This window comes from Armigeres subalbatus, chromosome 1 (assembly GCF_024139115.2).
Source record: "Armigeres subalbatus isolate Guangzhou_Male chromosome 1, GZ_Asu_2, whole genome shotgun sequence".
NCBI lineage: Eukaryota > Metazoa > Arthropoda > Insecta > Diptera > Culicidae > Armigeres > Armigeres subalbatus.
Window position 1 is genome coordinate 278,634,237 of NC_085139.1, and position 21,228 is coordinate 278,655,464.

Genomic DNA, 21,228 nt, shown 5'->3' on the forward strand with positions numbered 1-21,228 from the left:
TAAAGGAAGCATATCACCAGATTGAGATCTCGGAAAAATCACGAGAAATAACTACGTTCATCACAAAATTTGGAATGTTCAGGTAGGATCTGTACACTCGATTTGATTGTTTTGCTTGATATTTTTGATAAGAAATAAATGACACATTACCACTATTTTTTCCGTTTTTTATTATTAGATATAAAAGATTGATGTTTGGAGTAAGCTCGGCACCTGAATTATTCCAAAAGGTAATGGAAACAGTAGTGGCAGGCCTTGAAGGAATTGTTGTTTATCTGGACGATGCAATAGTTTTCGGGAGCACTGTTGAAGAGCATGATAGGCGATTGCAAGCTTTATTGGATAGACTAAATAGTTATGACATACTACTGAATCTCCAGAAGTGTAAATTCGGCGTGAAAGAACTGGAATTTCTAGGGCATGAGTTGTCAGTGAATGGTATACGTCCAACAGAAAACAGAGTGAAGGCAATCCAGCAATTTCGCGCTCCGGCAAACGTTGCAGAGTTACGCAGTTTCTTAGGGCTTGTTACTTATGTTGGGAAGTTTGTCCCTAATCTTGCCAGCAAAACGGACGCCATGAGGAATCTTCTACGAAAGGGGGTGACATTCCTCTGGAAAGAGGAACATCAAACATCTTTCGAGGAAATCAAATCGGAAATATCTTCAGTTGGTTTTCTGGGGTTTTTCAACCCAAAAGATACTAGTTTTCTTGTTACGGATGCTAGTCCAACAGGACTTGGAGCTGTCCTATTACAGGAGAACGAGAAACATGAGAAGCGTATCATTGGTTTTGCTAGCAAGGCTCTGACAGATTTGGAAAGAAAATATTTTCAAACTGAAAGAGAAGCGCTAGCATTAGTGTGGGGTATTGAAAAATTTCAACTCTATCTGCTTGGAACTGACTTTAAGTTGATAACTGACTGCAAACCACTGGATTTTCTATTCAGTTGTCGTTCAAAACCGTGCCCTCGTATTGAAAGGTGGGTTTTGCGAGTTCAGGCATACCGTTTCGAGGTTGTTTATCAACCGGGTACCACAAATCTGGCAGATGCACTTTCTCGGCTCTCGGTTTCTAGGCCTGAGCCTTTCGATAACGATGGCGATGCTTTTATCAGAAGCGTGGTTGCAGCTTCAACTCCAAAAGCATTAGACGTTCGTGACGTGGAGGACGCAACTATGAAAGACAATACCCTTAAAGACTTAATGATTGCATTAGAAAACGGTAACTGGACGGAAAGTACAAAACCTTTCAAACCATTTATATCAGAACTGTATCGGACTGGCAACCTGATTCTGAGAGGAGAACGTTTAGTAATTCCCTCTGAAATGCAGGTGAAAATCTTGGAGTTAGCCCACGAATCTCATCCTGGCATTGTTACGATGAAGCGAAGACTGCGCCAGAAAGTTTGGTGGCCTGGGATGGACAAAGCAGCTGAAAAGCTGGTGAAACGGTGCAAATCATGCACAATAGTCTCAGCATTGGACGCTCCGGAACCAATCAAGTCCACTAAGATGCCGGAGAAGCCGTGGGCGGATTTAGCAGCGGATTTCATTGGACCACTACCTTCGCAACACAACCTACTTGTGATCGTTGACTATTTCAGTCGTTTTATAGAAGTGGTTGTTATGAAACAAACTACAGCCGCACTGACGGTAAAAGCGTTCCATGAAACCTTCTGCCGATTTGGGTTTCCGGTTACTTTGAAAACCGACAACGGGCCGCAGCCCAGCAAACACAAGATCGTATATCATAGCGAATAAGTGTACAAAGTGGAGGCCATATACGTGCACTTTGCATGCAGTCAAATGGAGGAATGCGCCTATATCGCCTCCACCTTGTACACTTATTCGCTAGCATATGCGACTTTGTGTTGGCTGGGAGTTCATCAGCGAAGAATTACGGAGCTTCTGTGAACAGTTTGGTATCCAGCAACGAAAAACAACCCCGTATTGGCCTCAAGCCAACGGGGAGGTCGAGCGCGTAAACGGCATGATCGAAAAACATCTCAAAATTAGTCATGTTGAGGAAACGGACTGGAAATGGGACCTAAGGATGTGCGTTTTAATGTACAATTCTACTCCTCATAGTACTACTGGAATTGCGCCGTCAATCTTGATGTTTGGTCGCCACATGAAAGATAAACTTCCCGCCTTCACTACGAATCACAATCATGGGTGGGAAGAAGTGAGGGACAGAGATAAAGTGCAGAAACTTAAGAGTAGTGAATATACAGACTGTCGACGGCGGGCAAAGGTACGTGAACTAAATGTTGGGGATACTGTTGTGGTGAAACGACCCTTTAGGGAAAATAAACTAGCGTCGAATTTCAGCCCAGAAGAATATACTATTGTAGCAAGAAATGGCTCAGATGTAACATTATTATCCAAAGAGACTGATCGTATTATTCATAGGAATATTGCACATGTAAAGTTGTTAATAACCGGGCAAGAGATGGAAAGTGGGTATTCCAATACTGAATCACATGCGTCAGGTCATATTGCTAGTCCAGCAGAACGTAATAAGTCAGTGGCAAATCGTCCACGCAGGGACATCAGGCAGCCAAGTCATTTGAAGGATTATGAGATAAATAATGTAAACTATTTCTGAGAAAGGGAGGAGTTGTGGAGTATTACCTCCACAGTTTTTAGATAGCTTCAGTCACAGGGCGCAGGACAATACATACCATGATAGGCTGCAGGGAGTACATGTGTCATGTGTCAAATAAAGCTGGTCATTCTTGATTATACTGTGTAAGAGTGAGTACGTGTTTCCTTTGCCCTCGTATCACGAACCCAACACCAACCTCTACATTAACAGGTGAACGCCAACGTTTCGCACGCCCTTGCAGCTGTAGCAGATACTCCCGTCTCTACCGTTTCCAAAAAAGTTGTTGTTTCTGTTGGAGCTGCTGGTAATGATGGGGAACATCCGTGAAGTCCTGCTCTGGTAAAGCATTAAGTGACGATCCTACCAGGAAGTGTGCTGGTGTAAGGGCTTCAAGATCGTTTGGGTCATCTGACATTGGAGTTATGGGTCGCGAATTCAAGCATCCTTCCACTTGAACTAGCAGCGTACTCATATCCTCTATCGAAATAGGTTCATCCCCTATCACGCGCAAGATGTGATGTTTGACGGAACGGACTGGTGCTTCCCATAGTCCGCTAAAATGTGGTCCACTTGGCGGGCTAAACTTCCATCGTATTTCATGGTTGGCGCATTCTTTGATCACCTTCTCCTGGTGTCGCTTATCCCGTAGCATCGTGAATAGCTCTTGCAGCTTGTTTCGAGCACCGACAAAATTGGTCCCATTGTCGGACCAGATCTCGCTGACTGGTCCCCTGCGTGATATGAATCGGCTTAGTGCCTGGATAAATCGTCCCGTAGAGAGGTCAGACACGAGTTCCAAGTGAACTGCCTTGAACAGCTGTACGTCGTGGTCCTGGTCTTACATAAATAAGACCAAAATAATCAATCCCGGTTCTCGAGAAGGGGCGAGCGACTGTTACTCGTGCTGATGGTTATTCACCCATAAATTGTCGTATCGGCTTTGGCTTCATCCTGAAGCACCTCTGACACTGATGAACTATGTGCCGCGCTACATTTCTTCCTCCCAAAGGCCAGAAATGAAGTCTAACTACACTCAAGAGCAGTTGTGGTTCAGCGTGCAGCAATCGTAAGTGGTAGTTTTGTAAAACCAACCGTGTGAAGTAATGGAGAGCCGGTAATACTGCGGGGTGTTTTGTATCTTCTGATTCATTCGAGTGCCTCAGCCGTCCACCTACACGAAGTATATAATCTCTGTCTAAAAGTGGGTTGAACCAACGCAATGGTGATTTCACAGCTACAACCGTCTAAGACGAATTAAGTACTCTCCATTTAATTCCACCAGTTAATTTTCGTTATTTTTGCAGATACGAATTTCGACCACAACTGTGTGGTCGTCTTCAGTGTCTCGTACTTGACTCGACTTTTGGTGGAATTAAATGGAGAGTACTTACTTCGTCTTAGACGGTTGAATACATTCCACTAAAAGAGCTAATATATTTTTCACAGCTACATTTTCTTGCAGATAGCGCCTTCAATTCATCCGGAAAAGCTTCTCTTTGTACCCGACTATGTCCAAGAGCTTGACGATCCCTCCCCAGGCCATCTGCGAGTTGTGGGGCTTGCCTAGGATGTAGTGGGGTTTGACAGTGGGCCCTGTTAAACCTCTATAAAAAGCTGCATGTATCCGCAAGTAGGCCCCACCAAAGCGACCGTGTGCCGCTCAAAGCGCACAAGCCCAAGTCCTGGTGTTAGGAGGGACGCTAAACAGCCCTGACACGACGGCCCTCCGACGAGACAGGAGGTTTGCGCAGGCCCAATAAGCCGCCTGGAAAACCAATCATTACGAACAATATAAGAGATAATGCGACTCGATATAATCGGCAAAGACCTAGGCGACGAATAAAGGATCACGATTGGAAACTTGGAACATGGAACTGCAAGTCGCTAGGCTTTGCAGGTTGCGACAGGATGATCTACGATGAATTACATCCCCGCAATTTCGACGTCGTGGCGCTGCAGGAGATTTGCTGGACAGGACAGAAAGTGTGGAAAGCGGGCATCGAGCGGCTACCCTCTATCAAAGCTGTGGCACCACCAACGAGCTGGGAACCGGCTTCATAGTGCTGGGTAAGATGCGCCAACGCGTGATTGGGTGGCAGCCAATCAACGCAAGGATGTGCAAGCTGAGGATTAAAGGCCGTTTCTTCAACTATAGCATCATCAACGTGCACTGCCCACACGAAGGGAGACCCGACGACGAGAAAGAAGCGTTCTACGCACAGCTAGAGCAGACATACGATGGATGCCCACTGCGGGACGTCAAAATCGTCATCGGTGACATGAACGCTCAGGTAGGAAGGGAGGAAATGTATAGACCGGTCATCGGACCGGATAGTCTGCACACCGTATCGAATGACAACGACCAACGATGCATAAACTTCGCAGCCTCCCGCGGAATGGTAGTCCGAAGCACCTTCTTTCCCCACAAAAATATCCACAAGGCCACATGGAGATCACCTAACCAAGAAACGGAAAACCAAATCGACCAAACCCGATCGACGGTAAATTCTTCTCAGACATCACGAACGTCCGCACTTACCGCAGTGCGAATATTGAATCCGACCACTACCTCGTCGCAGTATGCCTGCGCTCAAAACTCTCGACGGTGTACAACACGCGTCGAAGTCGGACGCCGCGGCTTAACATTGGACGGCTACAAGACGGCAGACAAGCTCAAGAATACGAGCAGCAGCTGAAAGTTTCACCCCCAACGGAAGAGCAGCTAGGCGCAGCGTCTCTTGAAGATGGCGGGAGAGATATTCGATCCGCCATTGGTAGCACCGCAACCGCTGCACTTGGCACGGTGCCCCCGGATCAGAGAAACGACTGGTATGCTGGCAAATGTGAGGGCGCACGAGGGCGAACGAGGCACGATAAAAACAGGCGCGGAACAGACAAAACTCGATTTTCCGGAGGAAAAAGCGTCAGCAGGAAGATCGAGACCGTGAAGAGACGGAAGAACTGTACCGCGCTAATAACACACGAAAGTTCTATGAGAAGTTGAACCGTACACGTAAGGGCCACGTGCCACAGCCCGATATGTGTAAGGACATAAACGGGAACCTTCTTACGAACGAGCGTGAGGTGATCCAAAAGTGGCGGCAGCACTACGAAGAGCACCTGAATGGCGATGTAGCAGACGAAGATGGCGGTATGGTGATGGACCTGGGGGAACGCGCGCAGGATATAATTCTACCGGCTCCGGATCTTCAGGAAATCCAGGAGGAGATTGGCCGCCTGAAGAACAACAAAGCCCCTGGAGTTGACCAACTACCAGGAGAGCTATTTAAACACGGTGGTGAGGCACTGGCTAGAGCGCTGCACTGGGTCATTACCAAGATTTGGGAGGAGGAAGTTTTGCCGCAGGAGTGGATGGAAGGTGTCGTGTGTCCCATCTACAAAAAGGGCGATAAGCTGGATACCGCGCAATCACATTGCTGAACGCCGCCTGCAAGGTACTCTCCCAAATTTTATGCCGTCGACTAGCACCAATTGCAAGGGAGTTCGTGGGGCAGTACCAGGCGGGTTTTATGGGCGAACGCTCCACCACGGACCAGGTGTTCGCCATTCGCCAAGTACAGAAATGCCGCGAATACAACGTGCTCACACATCATCTATTCGTCGACTTCAAAGCCGCATATGATACAATCGATCGGGACCAGCTATGGCAGCTAATGCACGAACACGGATTTCCGGATAAACTGATACGGTTGATCAAAGCGACGATGGATCGGGTGATGTGCGTAGTTCGAGTTTCAGGGGCATTCTCGAGTCCCTTAGAAACCCGCAGAGGGTTACGGCAAGGTGATGGTCTTTCGTGTCTGCTATTCAACATCGCTTTGGAAGGGGTAATACGAAGAGCAGGGATCAACACGAGTGGTACAACTTTCAATAAGTCCGTCCAGCTATTTGGCTTCGCCGACGACATAGATATTATGGCACGTAACTTTGAGAAGATGGAGGAAGCCTACATCAGACTGAAGAGGGAAGCCAAGCGGATCGGACTAGTCATCAACACATCGAAGACGAAGTACATGATAGGAAGAGGTTCAAGAGAAGACTATGTGAGCCACCCACCGCGAGCTTGCATCGGTGGTGACGAAATCGAGGTGGTAGAAGATTTTGTGTACTTGGGCTCACTGGTGACTGCCGAAAATGATACCAGCAGAGAAATTCGAAGACGCATAGTGGCTGGAAATCGTACATACTTTGGACTCCGCAAGACTCTCCGATCGAGTAGAGTTCGCCGCCGTACCAAACTGACAATCTACAAAACGCTCATTAGACCGGTAGTCCTCTACGGACACGAGACCTGGACGATGCTCGTGGAGGACCAACGCGCACTTGGTGTTTTCGAAAGGAAAGTGCTGCGTACCATCTATGGTGGGGTGCGGATGGCGGACGGTACATGGAGGAGGCGAATGAACCACGAGTTGCATCAGCTGTTGGGAGAACCATCCATCGTTCACACCGCGAAAATCGGACGACTGCGGTGGGCCGGGCACGTAGCCAGAATGTCGGACATTAACCCGGTGAGAATGGTTCTTGACAACGATCCAACGGGCACAAGAAGGCGAGGTGCGCAGCGGGCAAGGTGGATCGATCAGTTGGAAGATGACTTGCGGACTCTCCGTAGACTGCGTGGTTGGCGACGTGTAGCCATGGACCGAGCCGAATGGAGAAGACTCTTATATACCGCACAGGCCACTTCGGCCTTAGTCTGAATAAATAATAATACCAGATTCACATTTGATTTCGCTGATCATGGGCATGATGACCGTGCATTTTGTGGTTGCTACTCCGTGATTGACAAGAACAATCGCAATTGCACAGGGAAGCAATGGACGGAAGCATGGGATTTGCTCTCTAACGGCGCTGACCACGCTCACGGCCTATCGGGGATGGGAAGGAATTGATGATGCAGTCTCTCACCCAGTATAAGCCGAGAACGCCTCTGCACTCGCCACGAGTTCATGCGGAATTTTATTGGAATTTGGGGGTTTTCATGGCAAAGGTTCGTCTTGGATAACGGGTTACCAATGTGGTAGTAATGAAAAAGTGTATCTAAATTTGACGCCAGAAACGAGCTTTTTCGCTTATATCGAACCGAATATAACCGCCGAAGCTAGTCAAATATAACCGCCAGAACTAATCAAGATGTAGGTAGAGGATAAAATATGGAAACGGAATGAAAGCCCATTTCTAGTTCTAGCAATTGCTAGAACATGAGAAATATATGGAAAGATACAAAAGTAGAAGAAAGAATGTTTTTTTATATATACTATTTCCGTGATAGAAAAAGTGTTGGTCAGTGTTGGAAAAAACTCAAATTCTCAAATCTCATCCACGATTCAAATCAAGCGCGAGGCAAACCTCACCCGACTCAAGGCCCAGAGAATCGTCCATGATTCGACTCGCGATTTGCATCATTGCGTGATTTTGCGTTAAATTCATCGGAATAACTTTCTTTGCTTAAAACAATGGATAACAAATCCATACGTGTGTGTGTGTGTGTGTCATCCTCTATCCCTCACCCAGCTGGGGGTGTTGGTCAAGTAGTACTACGAATAATTTGATCAGATCTCATGCTCCATAATGGTGCCCTTTTTGTTACGAAGACTAGTACCACAAAAAGGATTCACATCTGAAGCAAAAAAGGTTTCTTCAGAAAGTGCAGGGAATGGGATGTACTAATCGTTCATAACAGGTACAGCAAAACTTCACAAGGACGCCCTTATTCGTACTAACTACTCAGGGAGTAGAAGGTCTAGAAGAGCCACCGTTACTAACTAAAGCGTGAACCGGATATCTGGGACTCCCACAATATCCGCGGCAATAGTAGCAAACGATGCCCTGTACGTATTTAGTGATAGATTTTTGAATTTATAAATTGTTGCAGTAATCAAAGTTATAATTACAAAAAAACTGGAACGTGCTCACCGATATATGTAGTTCGTCCATTATCAAAAGAGCTCCAATTTTGAACTAGATGAATCATGGATATCCAGAAGACCACAACATTTCCAGTAATTTTGCACTTCCCATCCTTCTTGGCTTCCATTGGAACGGTAATCACAACACCCAACTGCGGTGAATTTGGAGGCTGTCAATGTTTCTATAGGGTTCGTAGCTGCTAGTGCCAATGTTGCTGCTGTCGCTGCCGCAGCAATACTTCCATTGCGTTCACATCAAGTAACTCTTTGGTAAAAATTATTGTCCTGAACAACGCTTTCTAAAAGTAAATGAGGGATCAAGCTTATCAGTGGATGTAATACATTTTTGTCGTACTATTCAAAAGCAAAATTTCGTAAATTATGAAATAAATTCAGTGCATGGAAACCTAGCTATAATTTTTCATTAGAGACAATAACTGTCTTCATACAGATTTATCTAGATTTATACTTTTGGTAAGTCTAAGGAAAGATTAATTAGAATTTATACTTTAAAAAAAAATGAAAAAACTAAATCCTGTTTATTATTAAATGTTAGCTGTTATAGTTTTGTAAAACCCGCAGGAACGGTTATGTACAATGAATATTAAAATGAAACAAAGTAATATCAGCAACATGGCATGATTTTAGAGATTTACTAAGTGCTGGTTACTATGTCTGAAAATTGATTTGGAATATGTACAACATGTAATAGATTTTGGTGTTTGATCCCACGAAACTAGTACGCTAGACAGGTGCTTTACAACTTCCCAATTGGATGTACTAAGTGTTGAAACGAATTCATGATTGCATGTTTCACAGGTAATCTGTGTAAAACCCGTGTCAATTTATATACTTTGACTCTTATATACTGTACTAAGTATTGAGAATCTACCATGGGAAAGTAACGATAAATTTCATTGTTAGAAATACATAAATAAATCATATGTAGTAATAATAAATTTTCAACTAGATATAATGGAATTAGCTCACGAAATATCCGGGGAACATCCAATTCGGCGAAACCGTGACAAGACTTCTTGACTTCTCTTTCTTCTTGATAGTTTCCGGGAAATAACTAGACGGTTTCCACCAACGTGCACGAATTAGTTACATAATTTCCGAGAAATCCAGATGACACCAGTGGTAGGTTATTCCGATTCCGTTGCACCACTGCACTATGGGGGATCCCCATACAAGCGAGCGGTCAAAAATAAAATGTGGCTTTTAAAGCAAATTTTAACATAGTTTTAGCTGGATTTGATCAAAATAGCTAGAAAATATCATTTCTAGTACCCCTTCCTCTCTTTTAGGGAGCATCCATCAAATACGTTATATTTTTTTTAATGATAATTCGATTAATTGTCACATTAACCAAATAAGGAAGAATTATTTTATTTTTTTTTTCTAAGGAGAAGAAAGGTTGTTGTCCACAAACTAAGGGGCCAGCGTGCCCCTCCCTCTATCCTTTTGAAGACTTTTGTATAATAAATATATAGAAATGACGGCTTTGGCAGGTTTTGTTCTATTATTGCCGGGGGGTTTTGTCGACCAAATTTTATGAAATTCGGCCACAATATTCTTTGATATGCAAAGAATGTTTAGGCTGAATTTGAGCATAATTGGTTATAGAAAACCCCCCTGACAATAATAGAACAAAACCTGCCAAAGCCGTCATTTCTAAATACATATTTTTGTCTTTCTTTTGTGGAAAAAAGTAACAAAACGCTTCATAAAAGGGAAAAAACAACAAAAACATACATAAACCATATCGTGGTTGCGAAAGGCCAATGTTCTATGACATTTACGTGTATAGTTTTGAAAAAATATATAAGCTTATATTCCTTATATTTGTTCCGAATATTAGATTTCCTAATTTAAAAAACAACATAATTTTTTCTCAAAACTTTTGGTTTATTTCCATTATTTTCAACATCATCATTCTTCTTTTCTATCAAGGTCTATGTCTTCAACAAAATTTTCTTCAATTTCATCAACGACATCCATTGTTGATCCTGTTTGTTCTATTGAATCTTCAGGAGGAGCGCATAGTTTCTTTGCATCTTTAATGACATCGTAAGGCGGATATCGCGAAGGAGTGTCATAATGAATCGATTCATACTGATATTTACTTAAACCAGTTTCGATTAAAAACCCAAATGCTTCTTCTGGCGTCTTAAGCTTATATGAATCTGTTGAATGTATTCTAGAAAAGTGATGCTTGTCTTTCAAAAGTTGACCGATAACTTTGACTATATTGACATCACGTCTCTTGTACGCTGTCCTCCTGGTAAGCAATAATGCCTTTTCCACGGTATCTACATCGGGATTTAAACATTCCTTGTCAATTGTACGACGCTTACTTCTATCACTCAATTCCATAAAAGGCTTACCCGGTCGTCCGCGTTTTAAATACGTTGTAGAACATGTAGCACATTTTTTTCTTCTTCTTCGATGAACTCGTCGATATGTATCAAACTTGGTTTGCAACCATTCTCGGTTGACATACTCAAACCCTTGCGTACATCGAGATGCTTCCTTCCATCTACAAATGAATCTGCTTTCTAATTTGTATAGTTTCTCTTGCAAATGACACTTCATTTCTTCTTTTATTTGAAAACTAGTACAAATTTATTCGAAAGCATTTTAATTTTATCCTTGCATTGCAGCTTTGCATCGAAATTTGAGAATACCGTGTTTTGTTATCCATTAGGCGTACTTGTCTTTCACTTCTATCTCAATAAAAATATAACTCTGCACTCAACTGCCGCTTATGTAGTCTACTTGGGTACCTAATTACTAGCGGTAGGTATTCACTACAGCTCAAGACACTTACCTTTGATATTTCTTGAAGAGAGTACCCGCAAATGTGTCGATAGTGAAAGGGTTGAAGATTTCTTAGATATTCCTTTCAAATTGATTTACCTTGAAAATAGACTATTTTTGCTTGTTAATCATGCCTAAAACTGCATTTTCATTCACCTTAAAAAATGGGGGATAATAATAAGGGTAAATTTTTAATCAATATGACACGGTGAAAAATCAAATTGAAAAATAAAATAAAATTGAATTATCTCTGCTAATTGCAAATACTGGTGAAAAATTTCTTCGGGATATTGCAGTCGAAGCTTTACTCTTTATGTGTATCATGATTAGACCTGGGAAAATTGAGGAAAAAAAAGTTCTTCACTATCGAAGTTGAAATTCGCGTTTTTTTAAAGAAATTTTTGTGTATCTGCATTTTTAAAAAAAAAAATTCGCGTGTATACATTACTTTTTGCACACCATTTGAAAGCTTAGACAACAACCTTTGTAACGATGTATTAACATCATGGAAAAAATATGAAATAAAAATTTAAAAAAATAGTTGAAAAGCGAACATTTTTTCAGTAAATTTGTCTAATTTTTCACCAATTTTTGACTTTGGCACCTTGTATCTCTGGAACTAAAGTACGTAGAGACTTCAAATTTTGGATTTTTCCTAATCAGAATATTGGTAATCTATAAAAAATATTTAAAAATGATTTGGGAGACATGACATTTTCGATTAATGACCGCCTGAAATCCTATAGTGACTGATGCATCGCAAGTTAAGTAATATAACTCAAATCGACCAACAGGATTCGATAGACTGCATCGGTTTGCGACTTTCCTGCGTCATCCGTTTGCGGAAAATTTTATCCAAGAGTCTTATACTTCTTTCCATTGCCTTCTGGTTGGTTTTCATGAGAAACTGTCTGACCACTTTCGTTTAGTCCGCAAAGCTGCTGGATATTACGGAAGCCGCTGGAGTAGAGTTGTGCAGCTGGATGCCATTTTTTTATCTCACTTGGGACACCAATAGAGAGGCCAACAGAAGGACTCCAAAGAACATTTTGGGAATTAAAGTACTGTAAAATTTTGTGCTCGATTAAAAAAAAAATGCAGTTAAAAATCATCTGACATAAAAAAAACGCGTCTTTTCACGAGCAATGACTACTAGGATCCTCTCGGATAACAAATCCATACGTAAACATAAAATATGCTTCGATTGGATTTTGCGAAATGTTTTTTCAACGAATGAGCGAAACGATGCGATTCTGCTTGAAAAACTCATGCGCGATGCACTCTATGCAGAATTGCAAGCGAGGCATCTCGCGCATGGGGCTACGGTGAGTGAGATTTGAGCATGATTTTACCAACACTGGTGTTAGTAAAATCTCAAATTCTCAAAACTCATCGGCGAAATCATGAGTGAGTCAAATCAGAATCATGGTCCAGAGAATCGCTCATGATTCGAATCTCGCGATCTGCATCATTGCATGATTTTTACATGTTCTTCAGTGTTGAATGCATTGAATCAACTTTTTTTCACTTAAAACAATGGCTAATAAATCCATATGTAAACAATATATGCGCATCGAATGCGTTTTGACGCTTTTTGGAGCGAAATCATTTTTCGGCGAATGAGCGAAGCGATGCGATTCTGTCCGAGAAACTCAAACGCGATGCTTTCCCTACAGAATCGCATCGCAAGCGAGTTGGCTCGTGCATGAAGCCTCGCTAATTGAGGTTTGAGTATGATTCTTCCAACACTGAGAAGTAGTATCATCATCTGGGTTGAGGTCATTTGATTGTTCTACGGTGGTGTGCTGCTTTAGCGATTAATGATTTCATTGATTACGATGGGCAACACCAACAGATATATAATACATCCATCCTTGCCTCGCTCAAGCGATTCCATTGTACAGGACTCTGGATTTTGTCTAGACCTCCCTTGTTTCTAGGGACGTCCCATAGTTTTTCGTGATTCAGACGATCGAAAGCAATTCCGTGGTCAATCAGTACCAAATAGAGGGACTCTCAACCTACTCCAGGATGATGCAAAGCGTGACAGAATGGTCCTTACATGATCGTCCGCGTCGGAATCCAGCCTGCTTCCGTTGTCAACCTTTCCCTATATCCGAATTAGGATAAGTCGTCAAAACTTGAAAAAGTTGTTCTAAGTAGTCTACCCAACGTTTCAGCTGATCAGTTTGATCGATGACTGACATGTCACGTCTTTCTCTGGCATCCACGGATTTGTCGTTGCCCCAATCAGGCGTCGTGAAATATCGTAGAGGAGGCGATTATCGCCGGTTGTTTCGGCTTTTCTCTCATCGTCGGGTGGGAAGTCCACCATCTTCGCCGCTTCTTCCATCTGTAGCCAACTGCGTTTGGCTTATTTCTCTAGAGCCGAATTTAGTTGGCAAGACTAGTATTTGGCTGCTCGGGAAAGGGATCAGCTGAAAATGGAGACGGAGCCTTCTTGAGTCCGTAATAATCGCAGCGCTGACATCGCGTTTGACAGTCATCTTCATATTCGCGAGATCGGACTATGCATTGCGACGGCACGGGCGACGAATCAATATAGACCGACTAGAAAGATCCAGCTGTGAAGGGAGCAATCGTTGACTTGGAACTCAGGCAGTGGATATTCTGGAAGGTGGTAGCGTAGAAGAGAAGCCGGCGGCGAAGAATGCTTTTATCGCTACCGGCGACAACAACTTGGGTGTGCTGCGTAGAGGAACGGGAAGAATCAGAGTATTAAAGTACCGTCAACGGTATGTGTATCTGTAAGTGGGAGTCAGGTGCTGCTGCAGACGGGACAGGCGGGCATGGGTGGATTTCCTGATCGATGAAGAAAGGATGGCTGCAGCATCCGAAGATTATTACCTCAATCACTAAATGAGGTGTTCAATGCTGACCCTATGCTATCTGTGCGAATATTGTAGCTACTATTACGTAATATTTTGTCCTGCTGCGCATTATTCTGGAGCAGGTCAACAAGTTGGAAGTGTCCCTTCATTTACTATTCATTGCCTACAGAGGGGGGGTTGACATAAAATAAATTTAATATTTTTATCGGCCTTATTAAGGCCGATACAAATATTTGAAATCTATTTTGTCTCCCTCCCCCTCGGATTTTTTTTGCCAGAAATAATATTTTGAGGGGGGCAACAAAATTGAATTCGGACAATTTTGAGGATTTTCAAAACATTCTTTAACAAATCCGAGGGGTTTTTTTGATTTTTTTCATTTTAATATTAGTTTTTTATCATCTTCCCCCTTGACCTTTCGGAGACCAGTAGGGCAAAAAGTCAATTAAATATTTGTAACGGTCTAATTAGTATTCGAATAAAATCGATTCGAGTATCGATTGCCCAGACTTTTAAAATGAGAAAATGCTTTTCCGAAGCCGGGTCGTTCTCTATCTTACTGGATCTCTGTTAGTACTACTAGTATTAACTTTCATTTAACGATTAGTTTGTCCTCTGTTAACATGCTCGTTTCTATTTCCAGTCGATGTGACAAGAAAAAGAAATTCTTCACTGACAGCAGACACGAGCCAGAAATAGTTCTAAGTTAATCATTCATCAAACGATCTATTATCCATACCCGTAGGAAAGCGTGTTCCTCCATGTTTCTAATCTCCTTTCCCGATCTAGATTCCAACAAGAGGTCTGACCTTGCTCGTGATCCTCATCGTCACCGGCGGCGAGCGCAGAATTTCTACGAAAATAAATCATTTTCCCCTAATTTCCAAGCGGAACACAACGGAAAAGGTATCTTACACGCTGTGATTAGTTGTTAATTTTAAAACCCACCGAAACAAATCCCAATCGGTAGAGGTACAGTGGTGTGGAGCGCGGCACGTCTTCCAGGAAGGCACGCGAGCATCCAGACACCCGGAAAATTAATGGAACAGGCTTATTACCGACCGAAAGGAAGCCAGCGATAAGACCCTGCCTGCTCTTGGTGGAAACTGTTTGCTGGGGTGGGTGATTGTTTGATCTGCCGGAGACATCCGAAGTGACAAACTATGGAATTCATCTCGCACGTAGGTAGCTATACAGTCAGTCTCTGGTGCGCCGTTGTGTGCCGTGAAATCAAGTGCACACATTGGAAACACAACAAACTCTGACTCTGGAAAATAATTTGAATTCTAATTAATTTCGATAATGCTGTTCTAAGATTAACGTGGTGAGTTATCGTAGGGGGAGAGACACGATGAGTAATTATTGTGTGATGACTGTCGACACGAGGCGATGAATTTGGTAGATTGGGTTTAAGCTTTTCTGTTCGTAATGTGGACAACTAATTCAGGTACATTATGCATATTTTGCAACTACCGAACGTTACAGTTTTATTCATGTTCATTAAATTTTTTGAAGATAGCGAGCCATGTTGAGAATAATAAAAATCATCCACAATATCTTGCAAGGGCTGTACGGGCTAGAAAAGGGAGGACCGAAGTAAAAGGGACAAATTTTCTTTCATCGCAATAACATTGCACTAGAGAGTTTAAAGGTCTGAACAAAAAAGAATGATTCGCATATTGTCGGCTTAGTGTTAAGTTCAAATTAGAACACGATCAAATTTGATTTATTCAAAAGTACTCGCCATTACATTTGTAGTAAACTCATTCTTCTAGTATGAATGATTTGTTGGTTTCCACCAACGACACATCGTTTCAAAGCGAAATTCGGGACAAACGGCAGCAAATAATATTAGTATTCAAATATTATTAGTGTCGATTCACTGATGACATGCAACCTGTCCGAAGCGCGCAATGTTTCACAAAATCAGAAACATATCATTTGTCAGGGCTCTCCCCAAGGGAAACTATGCCCAGTGACTAACTTTTGGCTTGGCCTCTCCCCAGGTCACTAGCCGAGCAGCATCTGGTCTATCGCGAATGGCCGCTGCAACCACTGTCTCCAAAAAGATTCCCCTGCCCTCTCTATACGATGGAGCGATTGGCTCGAAACTTCAGTCAACTTGCAACTTGACTACGAAGCTGTAAATGCCGTTTCGATTAGATCTACAGAAGCCGGTGCCGCATCTGTCAACAGAACTGTCGATTCAGGTCGGTTCCAAAGGTGTGTGAACGACAACATCGACACCGGCAGACAACAATTTCTTTTAATCTTTCTGATCGAATATGGGCTGTGAACGATATTCTTCATAGCCAAATCACTGGATGCAGATGGGGAGCCTCACTAGGACGATGATTCATGGCGGGATTAGCGCTCTTCCCATATCCAACGTCGCAGAGGGATTCTTCACTTCTAGTCAGTGTCGGGAATGGTTGACATTTTTTGACAACATTCAAGTTGAGAAAAAGTTCATAAAAAGCTTCCACTTGATTGTCATCTAGTACTACACAGTTTTTCAGGTACATGAATGCTGCGAAACAAAAAAATCTGACGTGCAACAAAACATTTATTCAACAGTATGCATTCTATGCATAATGCGACGATACTGTTTGTGTTTGTGTCGTATGGGAACAAAAAAGTTTCTTTGTTCTCTCTTTATCATTTTTTACTGATGTTTGCATAATAGGAAAAGTTGAGAGAGACAAACAGTCATAAGCTTACAAAAAAATAAAATAAAAATGTCGTGACATTTTATAGTTGTGACTATCTCAGAAAATAATAGTTTTTGACTGTTCTGGTTATGGAGGCAGACTTCCAACGCAAACATGAGTTTGTACTTCTGGTCATGTTTCTACTGTATAAAAGTGTTTATATGCTATACTATCGAAAATAATCTGGCTTTCCTTGGAGTAGTCCGTTTAATTTCGCGGCACAGTATACAGACATAATGAAATGAGTACAGAACAACACTCTTTCCATGGGATTGTGTTGATTTTCTTCATAGCTAAGAATTTACCAAAATGTTTTCGCTTTAAACAAATCGTATGCAAATCAGATGATTCTATATGGTTTAATTCGGACAGATTAACATATTCATCGAAATCTCGTTATGAGAAAACAAATGTCTTATATAGCCCAATAACACGATACAAGACTGAATTTAGTATAGCGTTAGACAGTATGAATTAAGCTTTGATTGTTTCTGTATGTTTCTGTTTCTTTTTCTGTATGAATCTGTTTACACAATAAATCAAGTGAAAATGGATTCGGGAACATTATGGTGGGAGAAGGACCATTTGGGCATGATGATGGTTTGTTTTTGAGGGATATTAACTCAGGCGGTCATTCATCCCTAACCATTTGGGCAGCACTTCCTATTCCCGTCCGTAACGTTGAACTCTCGGCTAGGGCACATTGAAACAGAACTACTCGATAAGAAAATTATTTTGAGCTTTTTAGTGGAATGTTTTCACCTGTCATAAGACGAGTTTAAACAATCCCATTGAATTCCACCACTTAATTGTATCTTGACAGATACGTATTTCGACCTCAACAGTAAGGCCGTCTTCAGTGTCTCGTACTTGACTCGACTTAAGTCACTTAAGTGACAGGAGAACTACTCGGTTTGTAGTACATAGTGTGGTGCACAGAAAATCAAGCCATTTGGTTGTCACAGTATTTATTAACCCATTGTTATCCCAACGTCTAGTGAACAGGACAGCTCTTTAGCACGCTCAATGAGCTTTGCCTTTACTCTGGGCGTTAATGGATTAAGTCATTAAGTACATTCGAATAGCTTCCAGGTGTTGACAGTACGTAATTTTTTTAAAGAAAACTCAGAAGCTAATCAAATTTATCATTATTATTTCAATCAATGATAGGAGAAGACACCCATTATCGCCTTGACCCCAGTTTTTACCTTCTTTACCATCTTAATTTTTCAAAATGCAGTTGTTGAGAACAGTAAAGTTCAAGTATTCTTTCTTGACCAAATATAAAGGTAACTAACAGGTCCACGGTTAATAAATTACAATAACAATTACAAAAAAAGGATTTTTAGCGAGAAAAATTATTGACACCGTCTTCGTGGTCTTTCTTTTTCACTTGTTATAAACATAGGTTAAGGACAGGCATTTCTGGCATAATCTCAAAAACAGTTAAACACAGCAATTTTTATTCTTAAAACTCCATCGTAATCTACTAGTAGGGGAACTGCTCCCATTTCCATCTCACTGAATATTTATCTCATTGCGAAATAAGGAAGTTCAGCACCAATATCGTCGCTTATCTTTAACATATGTGCCCTCTTGAAAATAAAAATCACAAAAGTAAAAAACAAACCGAATTATTTTCCTTTGCTCCGTAGTTGATAAGATGGACATAGGAGCTATGAGATGAATTGCGAAGCAGTAACCCTGAATTACGTTTTACTTGTACCTTATGAAGTTTCAGTGAGATGAGCGATAAAAATTTTTGCCAATTGGTTCGGTATACAAAATGCATAAGAAAATTATTTTGAGCTTTTAGTGGAATGTCTTAACTTGGCATAAGACGAGTTCGTACTATTCCGTCTAATTCCACCACTTGATTGTACCTGGGACAGATACGACCTCAACATTAAGATCGTCTTCAGTGTCTCGTACTTGACTCGACAAGTACGATACAATCTTACTGTTGAGGTCGAAATACGCGTATCTGTCACAGGTACAATTAAGTGGTGGAATTAACTGGGATAGTACAAACTCGTCTTATGACAAGTACAAAATGCATTTCACACCTACCTGGTAACTAAAATCGGTTAATTTTGCCGTTCCTTTTGAAGCAAATCACTCTAATTAGTCACAATATTTACTGAGCTATAATATACCGAGATTATTCGCACATTTGTCCCATATTGGCTTGGACTCCTACTCATGTAGAACAGTCATGCGTAAAACGACAGTATAGATGCAACGTAATATAAAATAGTCGCTTTAATGTGAGAAGAATCATGCGAAACTATTCTCAATAATAATCAGAACCTATCGATTACATACCATGTACATTTTCCACCTAATTCCATTCCTTTGTATGAAACAGAATAATTCTATAGTAATTATTCGTAGATTTTATGAAAAAATAAACGGATAGTACTGATGCTAACCTGAGAATACTGACGTTTGATATTACTGATTAAATTGTGTATGCACCATTGCATCATGACGTCATATGACACCATGTGAGGGCGATTTTTTACCCGCATTCAAATGGCGAGTGAAGTTTCATGAGGGCAATGTTTACACTTTTTTTATATGGCGTTTTTGGCCCGTGCAATCGTCTATCGTGCAAGAAGTCCGTTTAACGGCAACTCGTAGAAGTGTGAACGATCCTTATTTTTTCAGTCCATCATCGCTGCACGCACCCATTTAGGTTCACTCGTAAATCGCGTAACGATAAATAGATATAACATTTTGACCCTCATGTGCGACACTATGTCTTGAAGGGTCTTGTCTCTTGTGTTATACGTCCACCCAAGCGTCCACCTGTAAAAAAAGCTTTATAGGCCAATGTAAAATTAACTCCCCGCAGAAATTCTGACGTTTGAGCGGGTCGTATAACAGAGTGTATGTAATTAGGGTCTGTTCAAATATTACGTAAAACCCACCCTCTTTACTTTTGGTAACAAAAGTTGAACAACCCCCCATCCTATATTGCGTTACGTTGAATTTAAAGAATTCAAACAAAGCATTTTGCTTCCATAACCAATTTTTTTATTTGAAATATTAAAGTAATCAATATTATTGATACTAACAAAATTTTATTTTTTTTAATATAGAAAAACACAAAATATGAAATATTCAAAAGATAAAAAAATTATAAGATATAAGAAAAAGCAAAAATATTTACAAACATTGAGAAAAGATATTAAAACAAGTTGAAAGCAAAATAATTGAAGGTTAAAACAATAAGCAAAAAAAAATCAAAAAGTTGAACGTCAGGTAAAACTAAAAAATTAAATCTGTTTCTATCAGCACATCTGTTTTTAAATGTTTTAATCATCCTCGGGGACGATTTCATTAATCAAACTGCCGTTTAGCTTGATTAAGAGTATACTTTCTAAGTTTTCTTCGGATAAATTGAATCTTCGGTCTGTTAATGTCAGAGCCATCCCACTAAAAGACCGCTCCACATCAACTTGATTGGATGGCACCGACAGCAACACCAGTGCTAATTTGGATAGTTCGGGATGAGTCGTCCGGCGATCAAGCCAGTACTTCCAGACGTCGAATGCTGACGATTGATGCTCCTCCAGGTCCAGAGCATTGAGTTGTTGTATGAATGGCTTGGATTGTGGTTCGTTTCCAGGTAAAAGTCCGCCAAACATGTTTGTCAAAAAAGCGTCAAATTCACTGGCTCGATTGCCTACTTCAACAGTCCGTTCAACTTCCCCTGGAGAACTCGTGTCGAGTTTCTTCATTCGTTGCCAGGTATTAATTATAAAACGCTGTAATATGTTGTTATTCAATTAATGTATCGAAAATCTATGAAAGCTTTATATCTTACCCGTGTTTGCTCCTTCTCTTCAGCAGTAAGAGTTTTAGAATTCAGGTAGTTGAAACGAGGATCCACCAGTAGGCACGCTTTAAAGGCCATATTGTTTTTTAACGGCTCCAACCGCTGTATCAATGACCCGACTAAAGATCTTGCCATGTTATTCGTTTGGAGCTTTCCGACTTTCATCACAGTATGCAGCCATTGTACATAGAAGTCCGACAATGAAACATGTTTTGCTTGCATGTTTTTTGTACACTGGTAAACAGGTTCAAATGCGGCCACATACTCGTTAATGTACTTCCAGTAGTTTGATAGGTCTATATATTGAGAAATTTTAAAGATTATTGATGTATATATCATTGTAGGATAATAGCAGGAGCCCTAATCAATTCAAAGAAGTTTCTAAAGTGGTGGCTTTGCTTGTAGGATTTGATAATTCTAATTCTAATATAAATATATATGACCCCCCACCTTGG

The 21,228-nt window shown here is 41.3% G+C and overlaps 3 protein-coding genes across 3 annotated transcripts; 1 reads left to right on the forward strand and 2 right to left on the reverse strand.

Moving 5' to 3' along the window:
- The first annotated feature begins 1,328 nt into the window (after nt 1–1,328).
- Nucleotides 1,329–2,824, forward strand: LOC134207357 (uncharacterized protein K02A2.6-like). Its single transcript, XM_062683075.1, has 3 exons — nt 1,329–1,745; nt 1,885–2,256; nt 2,759–2,824. Exons 1-3 carry the CDS (start codon nt 1,329–1,331, stop codon nt 2,822–2,824), a joined length of 855 nt encoding a protein of 284 aa, XP_062539059.1.
- A 48-nt stretch (nt 2,825–2,872) lies between these two features.
- LOC134207358 (uncharacterized) lies at nt 2,873–3,262 on the reverse strand. The gene has a single exon (XM_062683076.1). The coding sequence runs from the start codon at nt 3,260–3,262 to the stop codon at nt 2,873–2,875; it is 390 nt and encodes a 129-aa protein (XP_062539060.1).
- A 16,941-nt stretch (nt 3,263–20,203) lies between these two features.
- LOC134214777 (uncharacterized) lies at nt 20,204–20,960 on the reverse strand. The gene is made up of 2 exons (XM_062694093.1): nt 20,762–20,960; nt 20,204–20,702 (listed from the first exon to the last, which is right to left on the reverse strand). The coding sequence occupies exons 1-2, from the start codon at nt 20,936–20,938 to the stop codon at nt 20,250–20,252; spliced, it is 630 nt and encodes a 209-aa protein (XP_062550077.1). The 5' UTR covers nt 20,939–20,960; the 3' UTR covers nt 20,204–20,249.
- Between the last annotated feature and the right edge of the window lie 268 nt (nt 20,961–21,228).